Source organism: Boeremia exigua, assembly GCF_020726555.1.
Source record: "Boeremia exigua strain MPI-SDFR-AT-0100 chromosome Unknown C7974scaffold_5, whole genome shotgun sequence".
Taxonomy (NCBI): domain Eukaryota; kingdom Fungi; phylum Ascomycota; class Dothideomycetes; order Pleosporales; family Didymellaceae; genus Boeremia; species Boeremia exigua.
The window spans coordinates 1-17,541 of NW_025763522.1; the positions used below are offsets into that span (position 1 = coordinate 1).

A 17,541-nucleotide genomic window follows, 5' to 3' on the forward strand; every position below is an offset into this window, starting at 1 on the left:
TCCTCCGCTGCCTTGACGACGAAGTATCGCTGGAGCCCGCCGGCTCGGAAGAACGTTTGCGCCTTGACCTTCTCGCAGAGCGCAGCGTCTCTGCTGCTCCAAGCCGTCTGGTGCGCGCTGTTGCAGTGCTTCTGCATCCTGCTCTTGCTCGCGGTGCAGAAGCCGCAGTCGCTGGTGATCCTGCATCGATAGACGTCCAGCGGCTCGCCCAGCTGCTCGATCGGCGGCCCCAGCGGCGCGGGCAGCTCGACGTCTCGCGGCGCGGCGATCCGCCATTGCCGGCAGTGCTCCACGATGCATTCCCTCTCCTTGCTCGCCACGCCGTGCTGGTCGCGCAGGTGCACATCGACGTTCTGTATGCCGGTAGCGTGCTCCCTGCAGACTAGCACCTGATAGCGCTGGAGGTAGCAGAAGCGCTCTTGCACGTTGCTGACTGTTATCTTGCTCGCACGCGGTCGCTTGCGGTGCTGCGCTGCGGTTGGCGTTGCGGGTGGCTGCGCGTTCCAGCAGAGCTCCATGCTTGGCGAGTTAACCCTAAGAAACCCTAAGATGACCCCAAGTGCAGCAACGCAAGCCGAGAAATGCAGAAAACAAAGGCTGGGGCGCGATAGAGCAGATGATTCTCGGCAGGTTTTGTATGGAACACGTCGCGCAAGCAGCGCAGCTTGGGGGTATGATCGGGGGTCGAAGGCGCGATGTTCGCCCCCTACGGCGGGCCCGATTTGGACGCGCAACCCTAGCGCTAGACCTAGTCTGGCGATGATCGGGCCCGATCGCGCGCGTCATATCGGCTAGGTAGTAAGATAAGCTATTTATTTATATTATTATTATAAGAATTAACTACTAAAATCTTAAATCTTATAAATAAGATACTACCTAACTTAAATAACCTCTAACTCCTCTCTAACTTAGTCTTAACTTATCTCTATTACTATTTCTTATCTATCTATAGCTAACTAAGACTTATAGGTATAAAAGGTAAGCCTATAGTAGTTCTAGGATAGATAGTTTTTAAGTATTCTTTATATAAGACTTATAGAAATAAAATTCTCTCTAGTTATTAACTTTCCTAGTACTCTTATATACCTAATAGTAGAATTAGAACTATATTAGAGAATCTTATTACCTATATTACTATATTATACTTAAAAACTTATCCTAGCTAGTAATAGCCTCTAAATAATATTATATTAGTATTTAGTTATAAGTAAGCAGTCTAACACGCGTCTAACTATACTACTTCTAGGATTACTTACTTCTAGTTAAGATACTAGAGACCTCTTAATAACTAAAGCCTTTAGGTTTAGATTATTACTTTAGAAAAGTTGCATTAGATTGCGCTATAGTAGAGATATAGAGACTACTAATAACTTACCTAAATTAAACTTAATATAATATTAGGCATAATAGCTAGTCTCTTAACTAGATCTTAAGCTAAGTCTAGAAAGGGTAGGTCCTATAAACCTCTTTCTAGTTTAGTCTAAGAATAACTCTTACCTTTAGAGGAAAGCAGGTTAGAATTAGACTACTTATATATAGTATTAGCCTATAAGATTAGTTAGTTATATTAGGAGCTAGCTAAACTTTATACTAGTCTTTATCCTATAGACCTTCCCTATCTCTCTATAGAGACCCCTAGACTATAAAGGGTCTAATAAATATCTAAAGTAAATACTATCTTTATAACTAGAGAAAAGCTAAGTAAAAGAACTTTTAATATTAAAGTACTTACTAATAGGAAGAGCCCTATCTTTTAGTAATAGTAAGTGTTAATATAAGATTAATTAGAGATTAACTTAAATTACTATTAGTCTACCTAAGCTTATATAGCCCTTATTTAGAGTTATACCTCTAGGTTAGCTAAAGAGTACCTAGAACCTTAGTACTTATTAGATAATAATAGTAACTATTTCTATACTATAGAAGAGATAATATTACTTCTATAAATATACTTTATTACTAGAAATAAGTAGGTAGAGAGTTAAGTAATTTTTAATAAACTTTAAATAGAAAGAAATAAAACTTTTCTAGCCTTAAAAAGTTATTTCCTTAGCTTAGCTATTAAAGAATAAGTACTCTAATTAGAGTAGTTTTATTACTTATAGACTAAACTTACTTTAGCCCTTTAAGTACCTAACCTAGGTTTTAAATAGTAATAAGTAAACTCCTTTCTATAGATAGTAGAATACCTTACTACCTATAATATAGAATAAAAGAATAATCTAATAGTAATACCTCTAGCTACTACCTAGCCTCTACCCTTTAGGCCCTAACTCTAATTAGACCTAAAGCAGCCTACTATACTATTATACTAATAAGAATATTCTAACCTATCCTATTTAACTATATTTATATATAGCACTCTAAACCTATAAGTAATACTAAGCATACTAATACCTATAAGAGATCTAATACCTAGTACTTACTATAACTATAGTAAACCTAGATATTTTATAAAAGAATATATAATACTTTAGGTGCGCAAAATTAAAGTTAAATAAGAAGAGTTTATAGATGCTAAGAAAGATATAGATAAGAACCTAATACCTATAAGAAATAGAGTTACTTAAGAGGATTACTCTACTTAGGCCTAAACTAATATAACCTCTTAAATCTTTCCTTATCTTATTTATTTAGTAGACCTTATTTTCTTTTAGAAACTATGCTATATTATAAAGGTTATAGTATATAATTCTACTCCTTAATTAATACTAGTGCCTAAGGTTTCTTATTCTTAAATTTATTAATTATAAACTCTATTTTAATAGCCCTCTAAACTCCTATTTAGAAGCTACCTTTCTTAGTATAAGTAAAGGGTTTTTAGGACTAGATTATATTCTCTATATCTTATTATATCTAACTCTATATAATTATAGATAGATAGAAGATATATAACTACCTATTTATTATTATTAATTTAAGTTCTTAAGATTATATTATTAGAATTAAATAGTTGCGTAAGTTTAAACTTAGACTTAATATAGAGTAGTCTTAGTTAGTTTAGCCTGCTAAGTATTTAAAATCTTATAACTCTACTCTCTCTATTTTAATAATATTATATTAACCTATAGTCTCCCTTAATATATAACTAGATATTAAGTAATAAGATAACCTATAAGATATAGATAATTATTAATAGGTATTAAGCCTATTAGCAAATATATATTTTATGCAAGGCATAACCTCTATACTAAAATTTTAATCTTAGCCTTTAGCTATAGTAAATAAAACTCTAATAACTATACCCTAACTCCCTTCTATACTATATCTATTTAAGGTTGCTACTATTATATTCTTATCTATAAATACCTTTTATTTTACTATACAATAACTCTAAAATAAATTCTTTATTACTAACTTATATAAAATCTAGCAATTACTAGATAACTACTAAGATAACCTTAAGAATACTTATCTCCTATATAATAAGCTGCTAGCTAGATATTACTAATATGCTAATATATTTAATAAGATAGAAGCTAAGATACTACTACCTTATTAACTATATAATTATAAGATTATATTAAAAGAACCCTTACTTAACTTATACTCCCTATTATATAAGTAGAACCTTAAAGAACTTAAAGCTATAAAGAAGTTTATATAAGAATAACTTAAGTAAGAATAAATTAAGTATAGTTAGAGCCCTTTTACTCCTCTAGTCTTATATATATATAAACTAAATAGTAGTCTATAGATCTATATAGATTACTAGAAGCTTAATAACTTTACCTATAAGAACTTATATCTAATACCTTATATAGATAAATTATTAGTATACTTATTAAAAGCTAAGATATTTAGTAAATTTAATATCTATGCAGTATTTAATTAAATCTAAATAGATCCTACCTCTAAAGAGTATACTATATTTTATACCTAATATAGTACCTATAAGTATAAAGTATTACTATTTAGCCTTTATAATAGTCTAGCTACCTACTAATAGTATATAAATAATATACTTATTAATTATTTAGATAACTTCTATATTATATACTTTAATAATATCCTAATCTACTCTAAGGATAAAGTAACTTATAAGAAGCATATTAAGCTTATTCTTAAATAGCTTAGATTTACTAGTCTCTAAATTAATATTAAGAAAAGTAAGTTCTATATTACTAGAACTAAATACCTAGGCTATATTCTTACTAATATAAGTATTAAAGTAGACTCTAAGAAGGTATAAGTTCTATATAATTAGAAGCCCCCTATAATAATTACTAGAGTTAAGTTATACCTTAGTTTTACTAGTTTCTATTAATAATTTATGCCTAAGTTTTCTTAAGTTACTAAACCTTTAATTATGCTCTAAAGCCTAAATAATAAGTTTAAGTAGATAGAGGCATATTAGACTAGTTTTAAGTCTCTTAAATAGAGTCTTCTAGCTATACTAACCTTATATTACTTTAACTCTATATACCCTATAAAGATTAAGACTAATATATTAGATAGTATTATTATAAGTATCTTATCTTAAGAATACCTAGATAAGTAATAGTATTTTATTATATTCTATAGCTGCATTCTAGTAGGAGCAGAACTTAACTAGAAGATCTATAATAAGGAACTATTTACTATCTTCTAAGCTTTTAAAAAATAGTAGATAGAATTAACTTTAATTATAACTTAGATCTAAGTATACTCTAACTACTAGTTACTAGAATATTTTATAATTACTAAGGTTCTTAATATATATTAAGCCTATTAGGTAGAAGTATTAAGCCTATTTAATTTCTAGATTAAGTATATACCTAGTAAGTAGAATAAACATACTAATATTCTAAGCTAATATAAATAAGACTTAAGTAACCTTAAGGTAGCCTAGCTAGATAATTAATCTTAAGTATTACTAGGTTTTTACTAACTATACCCTAGTATTAACTCTAACTTAGCTAAGTAATACCTAGAAATAGTAGTAGTAATAACTCTTACCTCTATAGAAAAGAAGATAGAACTTAACTTGCTAGAAATAGTTAAAGCTATTCTTTAAATAAACTATAATAGTTTCCTCTAGAAATATTAAGCTCTACTAGAAGGGTATTAGATTTACTATAGCTTATTACTATATAAAAACTACCTATATATACCTATAGATCCTCTACTCTATACCTACCTTATTTATAAAGTCTATAACTAAGTATCTACTACTTACTCTAGTGCTAAGAAAATATATTAATTATTATTCTAATAATACTATTAGAAAGATATAAGTGCTACTTATAATTACTATATATAAAACTATTTATCTTATTACTATAACTATCTAAGATAGACCTAACTCTATAGGTACTTATATCTATTACTAATCTCTAACTAACCTATATAGCATTTATATATAGATTCTAAGTTATTTCTAAAAGATAAAGCTAGATATAATTAAATTCTTATAATTATTAATTATCTCTCTAAGTAAGCTATCTTAATACTATGCTATAAGATAACTACTACCTAAGGCATAGCTAAACTCTTTATTTAGTAGGTATATTATTTTAGATATACCCCTAAGTTAATTATTTCTAACTAAGGTCCTTAGTTTATATTAAGCTTCTAGTTAGAATTCTGCTATATTATTAGTATAAAGGTTAAGCTATCTACTATATATTATAAGGAAATAGATAGTTAAACTAAAATTATAAATAAATATATTAACTAATATTTATACCCTTTTATATTATACTACTAAGATAACTAGTTTAAATTACTTCTAATAATAGACTAAGTTTAGATAATACTACTATATTCCTCTCTAGGAATAATACTATACTAGTTACTATATAGGAGTAAACCTTACTAAAGCTAGTAGTAGTCCCTCTTAGAACTAAGAGTAGATCCTATAATAATTCTTAACTAGAAGGAAGCTATAATATTAGTAACTTAGATATATAATACTTAGAAAGTAGCTAAAGATAATCTAGAAGTAGCCTAGACCTAGATATAAATTATAAAAGATATTTACTAGCTTCTAGTAAACTAGAAAGTTAGAGATAAAGTCTTCCTATTAATATAGAACCTAGCTAATAACTCGCCTAGCTATAAGCTAGCTACCCTTTAGTAAGGTCCCTTTAAAGTTATTAAAGAAGTTAGTTACTTATACTACTTAAGGTTACCTACTAGCTTAAAGATATATAATATCTTTATACTAGATATCTTATATAAAGATCTATATAATCTACTACCTAGTTAACCTATACTAAAGCTCTTAGGTACTCCTATAAATAGAGTAGAGGAGTAGAAAGTATAAGAGATCTTAGGCAGCTAGATAAAGCGTTACTAGTTAGAATACTATACTAGCTAGGTTAGATATAACCTAGACCTAACTTAGTATTCTACTACTAATTTTAAGTATATACCTTATAAGTTATAAGTATATTATTAGAAGTACTTATAATAGCTAGGCCCTCTACTTAAACTCTTATAGTAGTTATTAACCTAGTAAGAAGAGTAGTAGATATAGGGAAAATAGTAAGGCTAATTATAATAAAGGAAATCTATAGTATTAGGCGCCTCTAGTTTAAACCTATCTTATAAATACTTAAAATAAAGGAAATATTAATATATATTAGAGCTATAATATAGCTAGGTTAAGTAAGTCTTCTAACTAGAGTTTCTTATTAAATAAGTTAGAAGGGATATTAGAGAGCTTGCTCTCTTTATCCCCCCTATCTAGTATTTTAAGGTTATCTTATTATACTACTCTACTTTATATATAATAACTACCTCTACTATATTATAAACTATAACTCTAACTCCTACTAGTAGTAGAACTACTTCTCTAAGTAAATACTCTAGCCTTATATATCTACTAAAGGTCTACTACTACCTTTCTTAATACCTAGACCTCCTCTATTAGGGTACTTACCTTCTTAGTAAGCCTCTCTAATATCTCTTAAGCCTATATATTATAGGTAGGTTATATATAGAAGTAGTATAAAAGAATACTAGTTACTAATACCTTCTTAAGTTATATAGTTACTATTTATATAATACTAGAAAGCTTAAGTACTACTTAATAAATATTATACTATATATCTATATATACCTTCTCTATAGTAGTAGCTTCTCTAGCTAAAATCCTCTTATTATTCTCTACTAATACCTTAACTTATATATTAAGTGCCTCCTTAAGAGTAGTATACTTAAAACTAATATAAATTAGAACCTTTCTAGGTTAGTATATAGTTATAAGTAGAATAAAAATATTATAATATTACTAGTTAATACTTCTTATTCTGCTATATATAGTATATATACTAGGATAAGGTTCTTAAATTAAACTTCTATTTAATCTAATTACCCTTTACTAGGGCATATATAGAATAAAGGTAGATAACCTAATAGGCTACTATAAGAGTGCTAGAAGAAACTAGTATTAGTATAGTAACTAAGAAATAAGCCTAGAGAAGGATTAGTAGGGGCCTAAGTTAAAAGTAAAGATATTAACTTATAGTAGAAAGTAGTATCTATTAGAGAATATTAGTATATAGGTATAATTATTTATACCTTGCTACTAGCTTAGGTACTAAGCCTAGTTAGTTATACTAGAGATATAAAATTACTATATAAATAGTATTATAGACCTATAAGCTCTCTAACTTAGCTAGGTATAGCCTTATTAGCTGCTACTAAGCATGTGCTATATATAAATATAGAGTTCTTTATTAATAATTATAAAATAAATAATTAATAATAAGGCATAAATAAAGAGATAGTAAGGTAGAGTAGAGCTAGCTTAGAACTAAGTTAGTATAGGGATAAGTATAAGGCTAATTAACTATATTAGAGATAATATAACTATAAAGGAAGGGGGTAATATAAGAATTAACTACTAAAATTTTAAATCTTATAAATAAGATACTACCTAACTTAAATAACCTCTAACTTCTCTCTAACTTAGTCCTAACTTACCTCTATTACTATTTCTTATCTATCTATAGCTAACTAAGACTTATAGGTATAAAAGGCAAGCCTATAGTAGTTCTAGGATAGATAGTTTTTAAGTATTCTTTATATAAGACCTATAGAAATAAGATTCTCTCTAGTTATTAACTTTCCTAGTGCTTCTATATACCTTATAGTAGAATTAGAACTATATTAGAGGATCTTATTATCTACGTTGCTATAACTATCTAATAATATTCTATACTATACTACTACTAGTTCTAAGCTAGTAACTAGTATAAAAAGTTATAAGATTTTTTTTCTAGCTACTTTTAAAATTAAAACTTATACTTTTTATAAAGCTTTATATATTATAGATATTATATTCTAGCTTTAAGTTTATAATATACTAAATCTAGTATAGGTATACTATTACTAAACTAAATTTAAGGTGCTAGTAGTAAAAGATATCTTAGATAGTATTAAAAGATAGAAGTTAAAATATAAGTAATACTTATAGAATCTAGCTTTAATTATTTTAAAGATATTAAGCTTTATAAAGTAGTATAGTAAAAAGATTATTATTACTTATAATTCAATTATAGATACTTTAGTATTATAGAAAAATAAGCTAGAATATATACTTTTTAATAATCTATATTATTACTAGATTAATGCTATAAATTCTATTCTAATAAAGTAAACTCTAAATAAAGTAAGTAAAAAACTTAATCTTTAACTAGTAAACCTTATTAATTATATTTATTTTATAGCTAGCTATTAATTAAGCTTCTTAAACTATAATTATAATTAGTAATTAAGAATACTTAATTAATATATTCTAGATACTATACTTTTTTACTTTTAGCTTTTTTTAGAAAAAAGCTTATATATAGCCTTATTTCTCTTTTTAATATAGCTTTAAAGGGCCTTAAACTAGGCTACTACTACTACTTTTATAATATTCTTGCTAACTTCTTATAATATTATACTTTTTATAATATATATATAACTTTTTTAAAATAAATATCTATAGTAGCTAATCTTTAGATAAGCTTATAGAAGATTTAAAAGCTAGAAAATATAGATATAAAATAGAATATAGGTACTATACCTTAACTATAAAAAGTAAGACTAAGGTATATAATATAGCTTTTAGATTCTTATATCTCTTATTACTAAGAAAGTTTTAGAATAAGTAGAAGATATTTATAAAGGTTTTTAATATAGTACTAACGTACTCTATAGGTAAGCAGATTAATAGGTAAGTAAATTACTTTTACTAAGCCTCTACTAAAGTATCCTCTATATACTAATGCCTTAATAATAACCTAATCTTAATGCATTAAAGGAAGCTTAAATATAGCTTATACTTTAAGCTCTTAAATAAGATGCAAAACTCTTATAGTAACGCGCTATAGCTATCTATAATATTTCTTAAGCTATACTAAGCTATTAACTTACTAGATAACCTTTATAAGGCGATACTATGCCTAACTTATAAGGGCTAGATAATCTAGAGGAGTAGGTAATTATTAATTATATACTTAAGCTAGATAAGCAAGGATTTAGCCCTTAGCTAGCAGATATAGCTATAATAGCTAATTCTCTGCGCGTAGAGCGTAATCTAGGCCCTATTAGCATAAACTAGCCTAGTATATTTATAAAGCATTAACTAGAGCTTAAAGTAAAGTTTAATTATAGGTATAACTATAAGCAAGCCCTCTATAAGGATTCTAGAGTTATATAGGGCTAGTTTTCTCTAGTGCAAAATATAAAAGCTAAGTATAGTATTCTAGATAATAATATATATAACTTTAATAAGATAGGCTTTGTAATAGGCTAGATCTTCTAGAGAGCAGTTATTATAGCTTTAGAGAGATAAGGAAGGCTAAAGGCAGTCTAGCTAGGCAACTAGGAGTAGATAACAGTTATATAGGGTATTAATACTAAAGGATAGGCTATTCTACCCTTTATTATCTTTAAGGCACACTACTACCTCTCTAGCTAGTATAAGGAGGAAGACCTGCCCTAGAATTAGGTTATTATAGTCTCTAGTAATAGCTAGACTACTAATAAGCTTAGTTTTAAGTAGTTAAAGCACTTTAACGCGCATATAAAGGAGCATACTACTAGTACCTACTAACTGCTAGTTATTAATAGCTATAAGAGCTATAAATTGCTCTAATTCTAGAAATACTATAAGAATAACAAGATTATTACTCTATATATGCCTCTATACTTATCGCACCTTCTATAGCTACTTAATATAGGCTGTTTTACCTCTTTAAAGATAGTATATAGGCGCTAAGCTAAATTGCTTATATATAACTAAATTAGCTATATTATAAAGACTAAGTTCCTGCTATGCTTTAAAGCAGCCTATAATATAGTATTTACCTCTAGCAATATCTAAGGAGGGTTTTAAGGTGCTAGATTAGTCCTCTTTAACCTAGAATAGGTTATATTAGCCCTAAATATAAAGCTTTAGACTCTATTACTACTACTCCCTACTAATAATATACCCTAGTAGTTATAAACCCCTAGTAACACCCTAGAATTTAGGTTGTAATTAACTCTAATTTAAGAGAAGTATAAGAGGCAGCAGGGCAGCTTACTAAATTCTGTTCTAAGCGCGCTTAAGCACTATGCAAAGGGGGGAGCAATCTTATCCTATAAGCTAGTTTTAGCTTAATAGGAAATTAAGGAGCTTTAAGTAGCTAACAAGGCTGCTATGCAACAAAAATTATATAAAAGAAAGCAAGTTTAGAAGAAAGGGACCCTAATAGTTAAAGATAGGCAGTAGCTAGCAGCTCTAAAGGAATTTAGGGCGCGTAGTAATAGGAAGAGGGCAAAGAAGCAGGTGCGCACTTAAGAGGGCAAGCTAACCTAACAGCGCTATAGAAGGTGCAATTAGACAGGATATAACGCGCGAATGTGCAAGATTAATATAGAAGAGGTCTCTAAATAATATTCTAGCCTGTACTATACTATGCAGGACCAAAGTATAGTGTTTTAGGCTATAATAGGTTAAGTTTTAGTGGGGGCTTAGCAAAAGTAATTCGCTCGCCTGTTAATCCGCTCGCCTGTAGGGTACGTTATTTATAATTAGTTATTTTATAACCTTCTAACCTCTACCTTAAGCTATTATAAAGTTAGTATATAAAGAATATTTTATACTAACTAAAAAATAGAAAGTAAATCTAGATAAGTAAGATAAGAAGTTTACTTAGTATAGATAAGACAAAGAGGATATAACAACCTTAAAAGAGTTAGATTATGTTAATAGCAACTTTTTATATTAATAGGCTAGTATATAACAGTAAAAACTAATCTTCTTTGTTCTGTTAAAACGTAGTATATAAGCGTGTTAAATCTGTCTACTTCCTAACTAGTCTAAGGCAGATGTTTCTATAGGTCCTTTAGACCCAAAGCGCGCTCTTTGATCTTGGTAGATCGTCTAGCGTTGGCCTTTGCAGCCTTCCGCGCGTCTGTCGCTCGTGTTCCTCTCTCCCTTGACCGTCGTACGCCTTTGCAAAGTAAGGGTGTGATGTCAATGGATTCAAACAGACTGTACACACATGTATGAGTCTGTAAAATCAAGTTACGGACGACGAATGGAAGTTTTGAATGTAGAACGAATCGAGATAAGTGAAGTTATGCTTTCCAATCAACGTGTCTGTGCGAGGTCACGTCGGCTTCGAAGCCTGATACAAGTTATCTCCACGCGACACTCACGTTCAGGTCCTGACTTCTTTTTTCCACGGTTCGGCCTGCTCTCGCTTCTATTCTGGGCGTTAGCCCGGATTCTACCCCTCTTATTCCCTGTTCGAGCGTTGTTTAAGCTGCTGTCAGCATCAAGTGTTATGCTTATGCTTGCATTATGAGCATCACTGCTGACACGATCTGAGACAGATCTAAATTGACAAGTGATATGCCAGAAAGGGCTCTGGATTACTCATACTTGCTACCGATCGTGATAGACAAGATGGAATCCGGCTATGTGACAGAATCTCGTACGATGGACACACCCTTACTGGCAGCCATTGCGTTCGGTCCTCGAAACCTTGGTCTCATCTCCGACTTTCTGGTCCAGGAAGTGAACGCAGGTCTTCATGCCAAGGACGACATGGGGCGTGGTTACCTGCGGATAGCCTTTGGCCGAAGGGGATTTCTGAAGGCTGAGGGGCCTGACCATAGATTGTTCGACTTCGACTATCAATCAGAGCTGTTAGCACTGCTTCTCTCAGCGGACGAGAACTTTAGAGAACGGGCCATCACACCCAAAGAGACGCCTCGGCTCATAGAGCTTGCGTTCAATGCAGCAGCTTGGGATGTGTGGACATCGGTTTTCGGAAAGCTGAACTGGAACATCAAGGGAATGAACACATCCCGTTGCAAGATGCTACAGCGGCCAATGTCGGCCCACTTGGCGCCTTACGAGGAAGCACGCGTTCAGATGTTAGGACAAACACGATTCCGACTTGGTCTTGACAAGGTGAAGGAACTTCCGCATGAATGATTAATTTCTTACATTGTACATTCAACAGATGAAGGATGAAGAACAAGCACAGCCAGCCCATTTTTCACTATTGCAACGAGTTTCTTTTTCGATAGACCATAGCAGCAAGAACTGCATCACTCCTAATATAATATCCCTGATAACGCCACAGGGAAGGTCCTTTACAAAGCGAAATCGGCCAAGAGTAGTAAGTTCCGTCTGATAGGGGACCACCGTTGAAGGAAGCAGGACAGGTGATTGCGTGCCTTTCTTCCTCAACTACATTGTGTCTTCTGAAAGTGCAGCAGGATTATATCCTAACTGCAAGTCGTCCAGTCGCACTATAGACAGAAGTATCCCTGCTTAGGTGGCGCGAGGAAATCCAATAGGAAGGACTTACTTAGAAGAGGTATAACATCTACATTAGTCTGCAATGCTAGAAGTGCTTCGTACCAAGAGACAATAGCTTTGTAGACTAGTGTCTAGATTTTGTAGTAGTTGTAGAGATAGTTGTAGAGCGTCTTGTAGGGCACGATGCTTCTGTATAGATTGTATAGTAAGTATCTATATTCTAGTAGATAGGAGATGACGTTTAGAACTTCCAGCTCTGCAGGCTATTATATTGTTAGCAGGTGAGGGACTGAGTGGGGGTTAAGGATAGTGCAGCAGCTACGCTGCTATCATGCCTTATTCTTTGAAGGATCCTGCGTACAGACAGCCTAAGAGGAACGCGGAGAGGCGCTGTTAAGAGGTGCACTCCCTCTTGGATCGCCTACATAGATTGTCCAGCAGGTTATAGAATTATAGAATTTATCAAGTAAGCACAGGGGAAACAGATAGTGGAGGTATAAAGTAGAACTTGTTATAGGTGTAGTGTGTCTAAGCATACACGTTCATGCAGGATGGAGCTAGACTAGAACAGAACACCAAAAGGGGTTGACTTCAGACTAAGGCTGAAAAGGGGCGATTTAGGGCCGAAATTGTGCACTATACCGAATTGGGCACAAATCAAGCCCGTGTCGTGGCGGTCGCGTGGAGGTAGGAGCGCCACAATTTCAGGGTCGTCATCGTCCCATTCATCATGCAGCTCAAAGGTCTCGTCAAAGTAATCGTGAGCAGAAGGCATATAATTCCGCTGATCCAGAGTCTGACTCGGAGTGCGAGACAGCGAAGGAAGACAACACCCCAGAGCCTCGTCCGGCACAGCATCATCCCGTCGAGTCTTCTCTCCAACGTAAGATCGAGGCGACGTTCACCCCTCTAGTAATCACGGTCAAGGCATGCTCGATGCCGTCTTTTCTCTCGGCTAGCAAGCCTGCCACAGTGAACAGTAACCAGGCACAATTGAGTCCGTGGCCATCAATTGCACTCTCGAGGCCACCCATTCTCCCCGCTCGCACACCTGCTCTCTTGACCCCTGAAGACACTCAGCTCAGGCTTTCGCCAAGCTTTTTACGGCAATCCCTGGGATCGTCAACGCCAGTGGCCCAGCGCATTACAAAGTCCAGGGGTCAGCCTCCAAGAGATCAGCACAACAACGTCATTCTGCTCGATAATGACGATGATGATGCTGGCGACAGAGGATCTGTTTCCACCTTCCTCTCTCTTTCCGCCGTGGGTCTGTGAACAACAAGACAAATCTTATACCGGTCGTGTCATTAATAAAGAGGACCAATAACTATACTTGGAAGGCTGGGGTCGAGAGACCGGAATATCTCGAAGTCGCTTAGGTTGATCCCGCTCTTTTTGATGTCTTGTCAACTATCGCTCTGATCGTGGCTGAGAAGTAATGAACTGACATTAAGGCCTTTTGGAAGTCGGGCTATTAATGCAGCAGATCAGAGTCTATCTGATGTTCGATCGTAAAGACCAACACGAGACTGTGTGTTTGTGTTAACCACGTCTAAAGATCCGAAAGTCTCCGAAAATGTTACCCTCACTCTCTCAAACTTGTTGTTCACTTGCCGTTGCGACCACGATGGCTGCGAGGAGTATGCTCCAGCGATTGAAGAATTGGGTTGTTGCGGTTGGCTCCGGTCTCGTCAAGTCAGAGTATGATTGGCATCGATTAATCCACGGATACACTACAGTTTCGCATTTATGTCATAACCGCAACTGTAAGGAACCAACACATTTAAGACTTGAGACAATTCAAGTAAACACCTCACGCACAGCTTGCCAGCAAAAACAGTCATGCAAGTGCGGCAATACGCCTCGCTGTCACCTACAACATTTCTTCTCGAAGTCCAAAGGCGGTCTTCAGCAATGGCACCGACTATCATACGAGGGATGCCAGTAGAAGAATCCGCTTTCGTAAACTATGAATTGGGATGATCGACTATGACACAAAGTCCCCGTTGACTCAAAAACAAATGGCAGCTGCATCTGTCAATAGCTACGCCAATGTACACACTCTTCTTCGCCAAGCTGACCATCTGCTAGTGCGTTTTAGAATCCTAGGCAATTTTCACGATTGATTCTAAGCCTACACTCGCCAGTAAGCTTGTTGTTTATTCAAGGTGAGTACTTGCACGAAAATCTGCACAAGCGATTGAGATCTTACGCTTAAAAAAATATGGATTCATCATGACTCAATTCCTCCTGACGCTTTACTAATTTCATGTAAAGCTGATTCGAGTATACACGGTCTCACTCTTTCGCATCACCACAATCGATCTCATCTTCCATATCCCTAATATCGACGTCTTCAAGCTGCTGTATAAGAGGCAAGCTCATACCTTCTCAATCATAATTGTATCTGTCTTTTTTTCAAGGTGAGAATGGATGCTGATCTCGTTTGCCAGGGCACTTTGCTTGACATGATCCTTCGCAAAGAGAAGATCAATCTCTTCGAGAGATTTTCCAGTTGTCTAAGTTATGATCAGAAAAGCTATCAAAATTTGTTGGATGTAGGTCTTACCTCTGGGCACATGAACCACACGAAAGGAACTGCAGCAGCGCAAGAGAGGGCCATCCAGAGCCAGATCTTCCAGCCAACATTTTGAAGAGCAATTCCACCAGCAAATACGGTAATGAACGAGAATAGCCACTCTCCAAATGCGCCAGCGGCTGCACCAGTGTGACGCAGCTTGAGCGGAGCGATCTACGTATTCTGTCAGCAATGTTGCATATCAGGTATAAAGGAGGACAAACCTCGGGGCCATAAAGCCAGCAGACACCAATCCAGCCGTAACCGAAGACGGAGTTGTATACGAAGATTGCTGCAACAGCAGTCCATTGAGTAGCTGGAGTTGGGTTGGGAAGACCGATCATCGCAACGAATACGATCATACAGCCTGTCAGAGCAACGGCCGACCATAACAGTACTGCACGCCTTCCGACCCGTTCAATTGTGAAGACAAGGGGAATAGTGCCAGCTGCAAACAGAGTGTTCATGACCGCTGCGAGAAGTTGTGCTTTGAATAGAGGCAGGCCAAGTTGAGAGAATATAACCGTGCTATAATAGACTGAGAGGTTGATACCTGTTTCGTAGTCAGTATAATCGCATTGAACTATTCGCTTTCCAAAAAGCTTACCCATCATTTGCTGAATTGCAAGGATGAGGAACGAGATGCGGATTCGGCGACCGACGCGGAGATCGCTGGTGTCCCAGAACAGGTCCATGATGCGGAAACCGTTCTCCTCCTGCTGCTCGAGAAGAACACTAGCCAGAATCGCTTGTTTCGTTTCCTGGACGCGGGCATCGTTGATATCAGCATCGAAGAGGTTGGCCATGATTTTGTCTCCCTCTTCAATGCGCCCCTTCGCGTAGTACCAACGTGGTGTATCAGGCAGGACAAACATGCAAGCACCGGCCACGAGTGCGAAAACACATTGCAGTGCGATAGGGAAGCGCTAATTGATTGTTAGTAGACACTGCCACTGGGTACTTTAGGAGATCAATATACCCATGAAATCTGGTTAGTCATACGTGTGAACCCGAAGTCGATCCAGTAGGCAATCGCAGCGCCCGAGACGAGCCACACACAAGTAACCGCAACATTGGGTCCACGACCCTCTGTTTCAGTGCTCATCTCAACCTGGTAGGTGGGTATCGTGCACGAGATAAACTAAGCGAAGATCAGCGATGATCCTTTGAAATAAGTACAGATGAGCCTACACCGATGCCAATGCCCTATCTTCATTAGCAAGATTCATCATACAATCACACGGGTCTCAATTTACACTGAAGATGCGACCAACAATGATGTGGGGGACAGACCATGCCGACGCCTGTAGAGCCCCTCCCACGATAACGGCAGCGTTACCCAAGAGAATGCAGTTTCGGCGACCCAGCGGAAGTCCCATGACCGAACAGAATAACGAAGTCACAGTCGCAGCGAGCGTGTATGCTGATGCAATCATGGGAATGACATAAGTACCAGTCGGGTTCTACCAACATTATCAGAGATTTGCAGGCTAGCGTGACTTGCACTTACACCGAGAGCCTCATAGAACGGCTTCGTTTCCTGGACACCGCCGAGAACTCCAGCATCGTAGCCGTAGAGACAGAAGGACTGTTTTAGTTTAGATCTTTGCATCTGAAGTCCAACCACAGATGTGAATCTGCGCGATAACGACGCACCACTGAGCAGCTGATTTTGATGAGCCACTCGATCGTCTTGGCCTTGAGATGGAGGCGTGCAAAGCCCATGTTGACAGAAAAATGGGAAAGAAGTTTTGTGAAATGGAAAGAGATGGTAGAGATGGTTCGAGAGGAAAATGTGCGTATCTGGTGTCTAGCTGTTATTCCCAACCGCTGATCCAGCAACTGATTATCTACCCCTTTCGCCAAGATAGGTCAAATCTGGGGACCCCGCCAACCTGAGATCTGAAGAACTGGACCACGCACCAAGATGCGGAGAAGTGGGTCTAGGAGACCATGAAACGAGCTTTACGCGAGAGCTGAATGTTGATCGACTACGATGGACACAGATAACACGGATTCGGGCGCGGTGTTCGACGCCAAGTGTGAAAAGGACATGACAGCAGTGCTTTGTTGTCGTCATGCCGCAAAGGAATTAACGGACATGAGGATCAGAACATGAGTCATTCTGGAAGACCTCAATGTGGCTTGCGTAGTACAGAACGCCAATCTCGTCGTGGCGCAATCTTGAGCGCGCTCGGAATTAATCAGTGCATCCCGAGTGGGTGGC

At 35.5% G+C, this 17,541-nt stretch overlaps 2 protein-coding genes across 2 annotated transcripts; both read right to left on the bottom strand.

Moving 5' to 3' along the window:
- On the bottom strand, positions 1-579 carry C7974DRAFT_161917 (uncharacterized protein; the record flags this gene model as incomplete). The annotated part of the gene is made up of 1 exon (XM_046135960.1): positions 1-579. A coding segment is annotated over exon 1 (518 nt), but the record flags the coding sequence as incomplete, so codon positions are not given.
- Positions 580-14,705: 14,126 nt separating this feature from the next.
- On the bottom strand, positions 14,706-17,039 carry C7974DRAFT_471176 (general substrate transporter; the record flags this gene model as incomplete). The annotated part of the gene is made up of 10 exons (XM_046146492.1): positions 14,706-14,904; positions 15,014-15,255; positions 15,306-15,488; positions 15,539-15,867; positions 15,922-16,240; positions 16,294-16,455; positions 16,506-16,520; positions 16,571-16,777; positions 16,825-16,902; positions 16,971-17,039. The coding sequence occupies 9 exons, from the start codon at positions 17,037-17,039 to the stop codon at positions 15,118-15,120; spliced, it is 1,500 nt and encodes a 499-aa protein (XP_045997649.1). The 3' UTR covers positions 14,706-14,904; positions 15,014-15,117.
- Between the last annotated feature and the right edge of the window lie 502 nt (positions 17,040-17,541).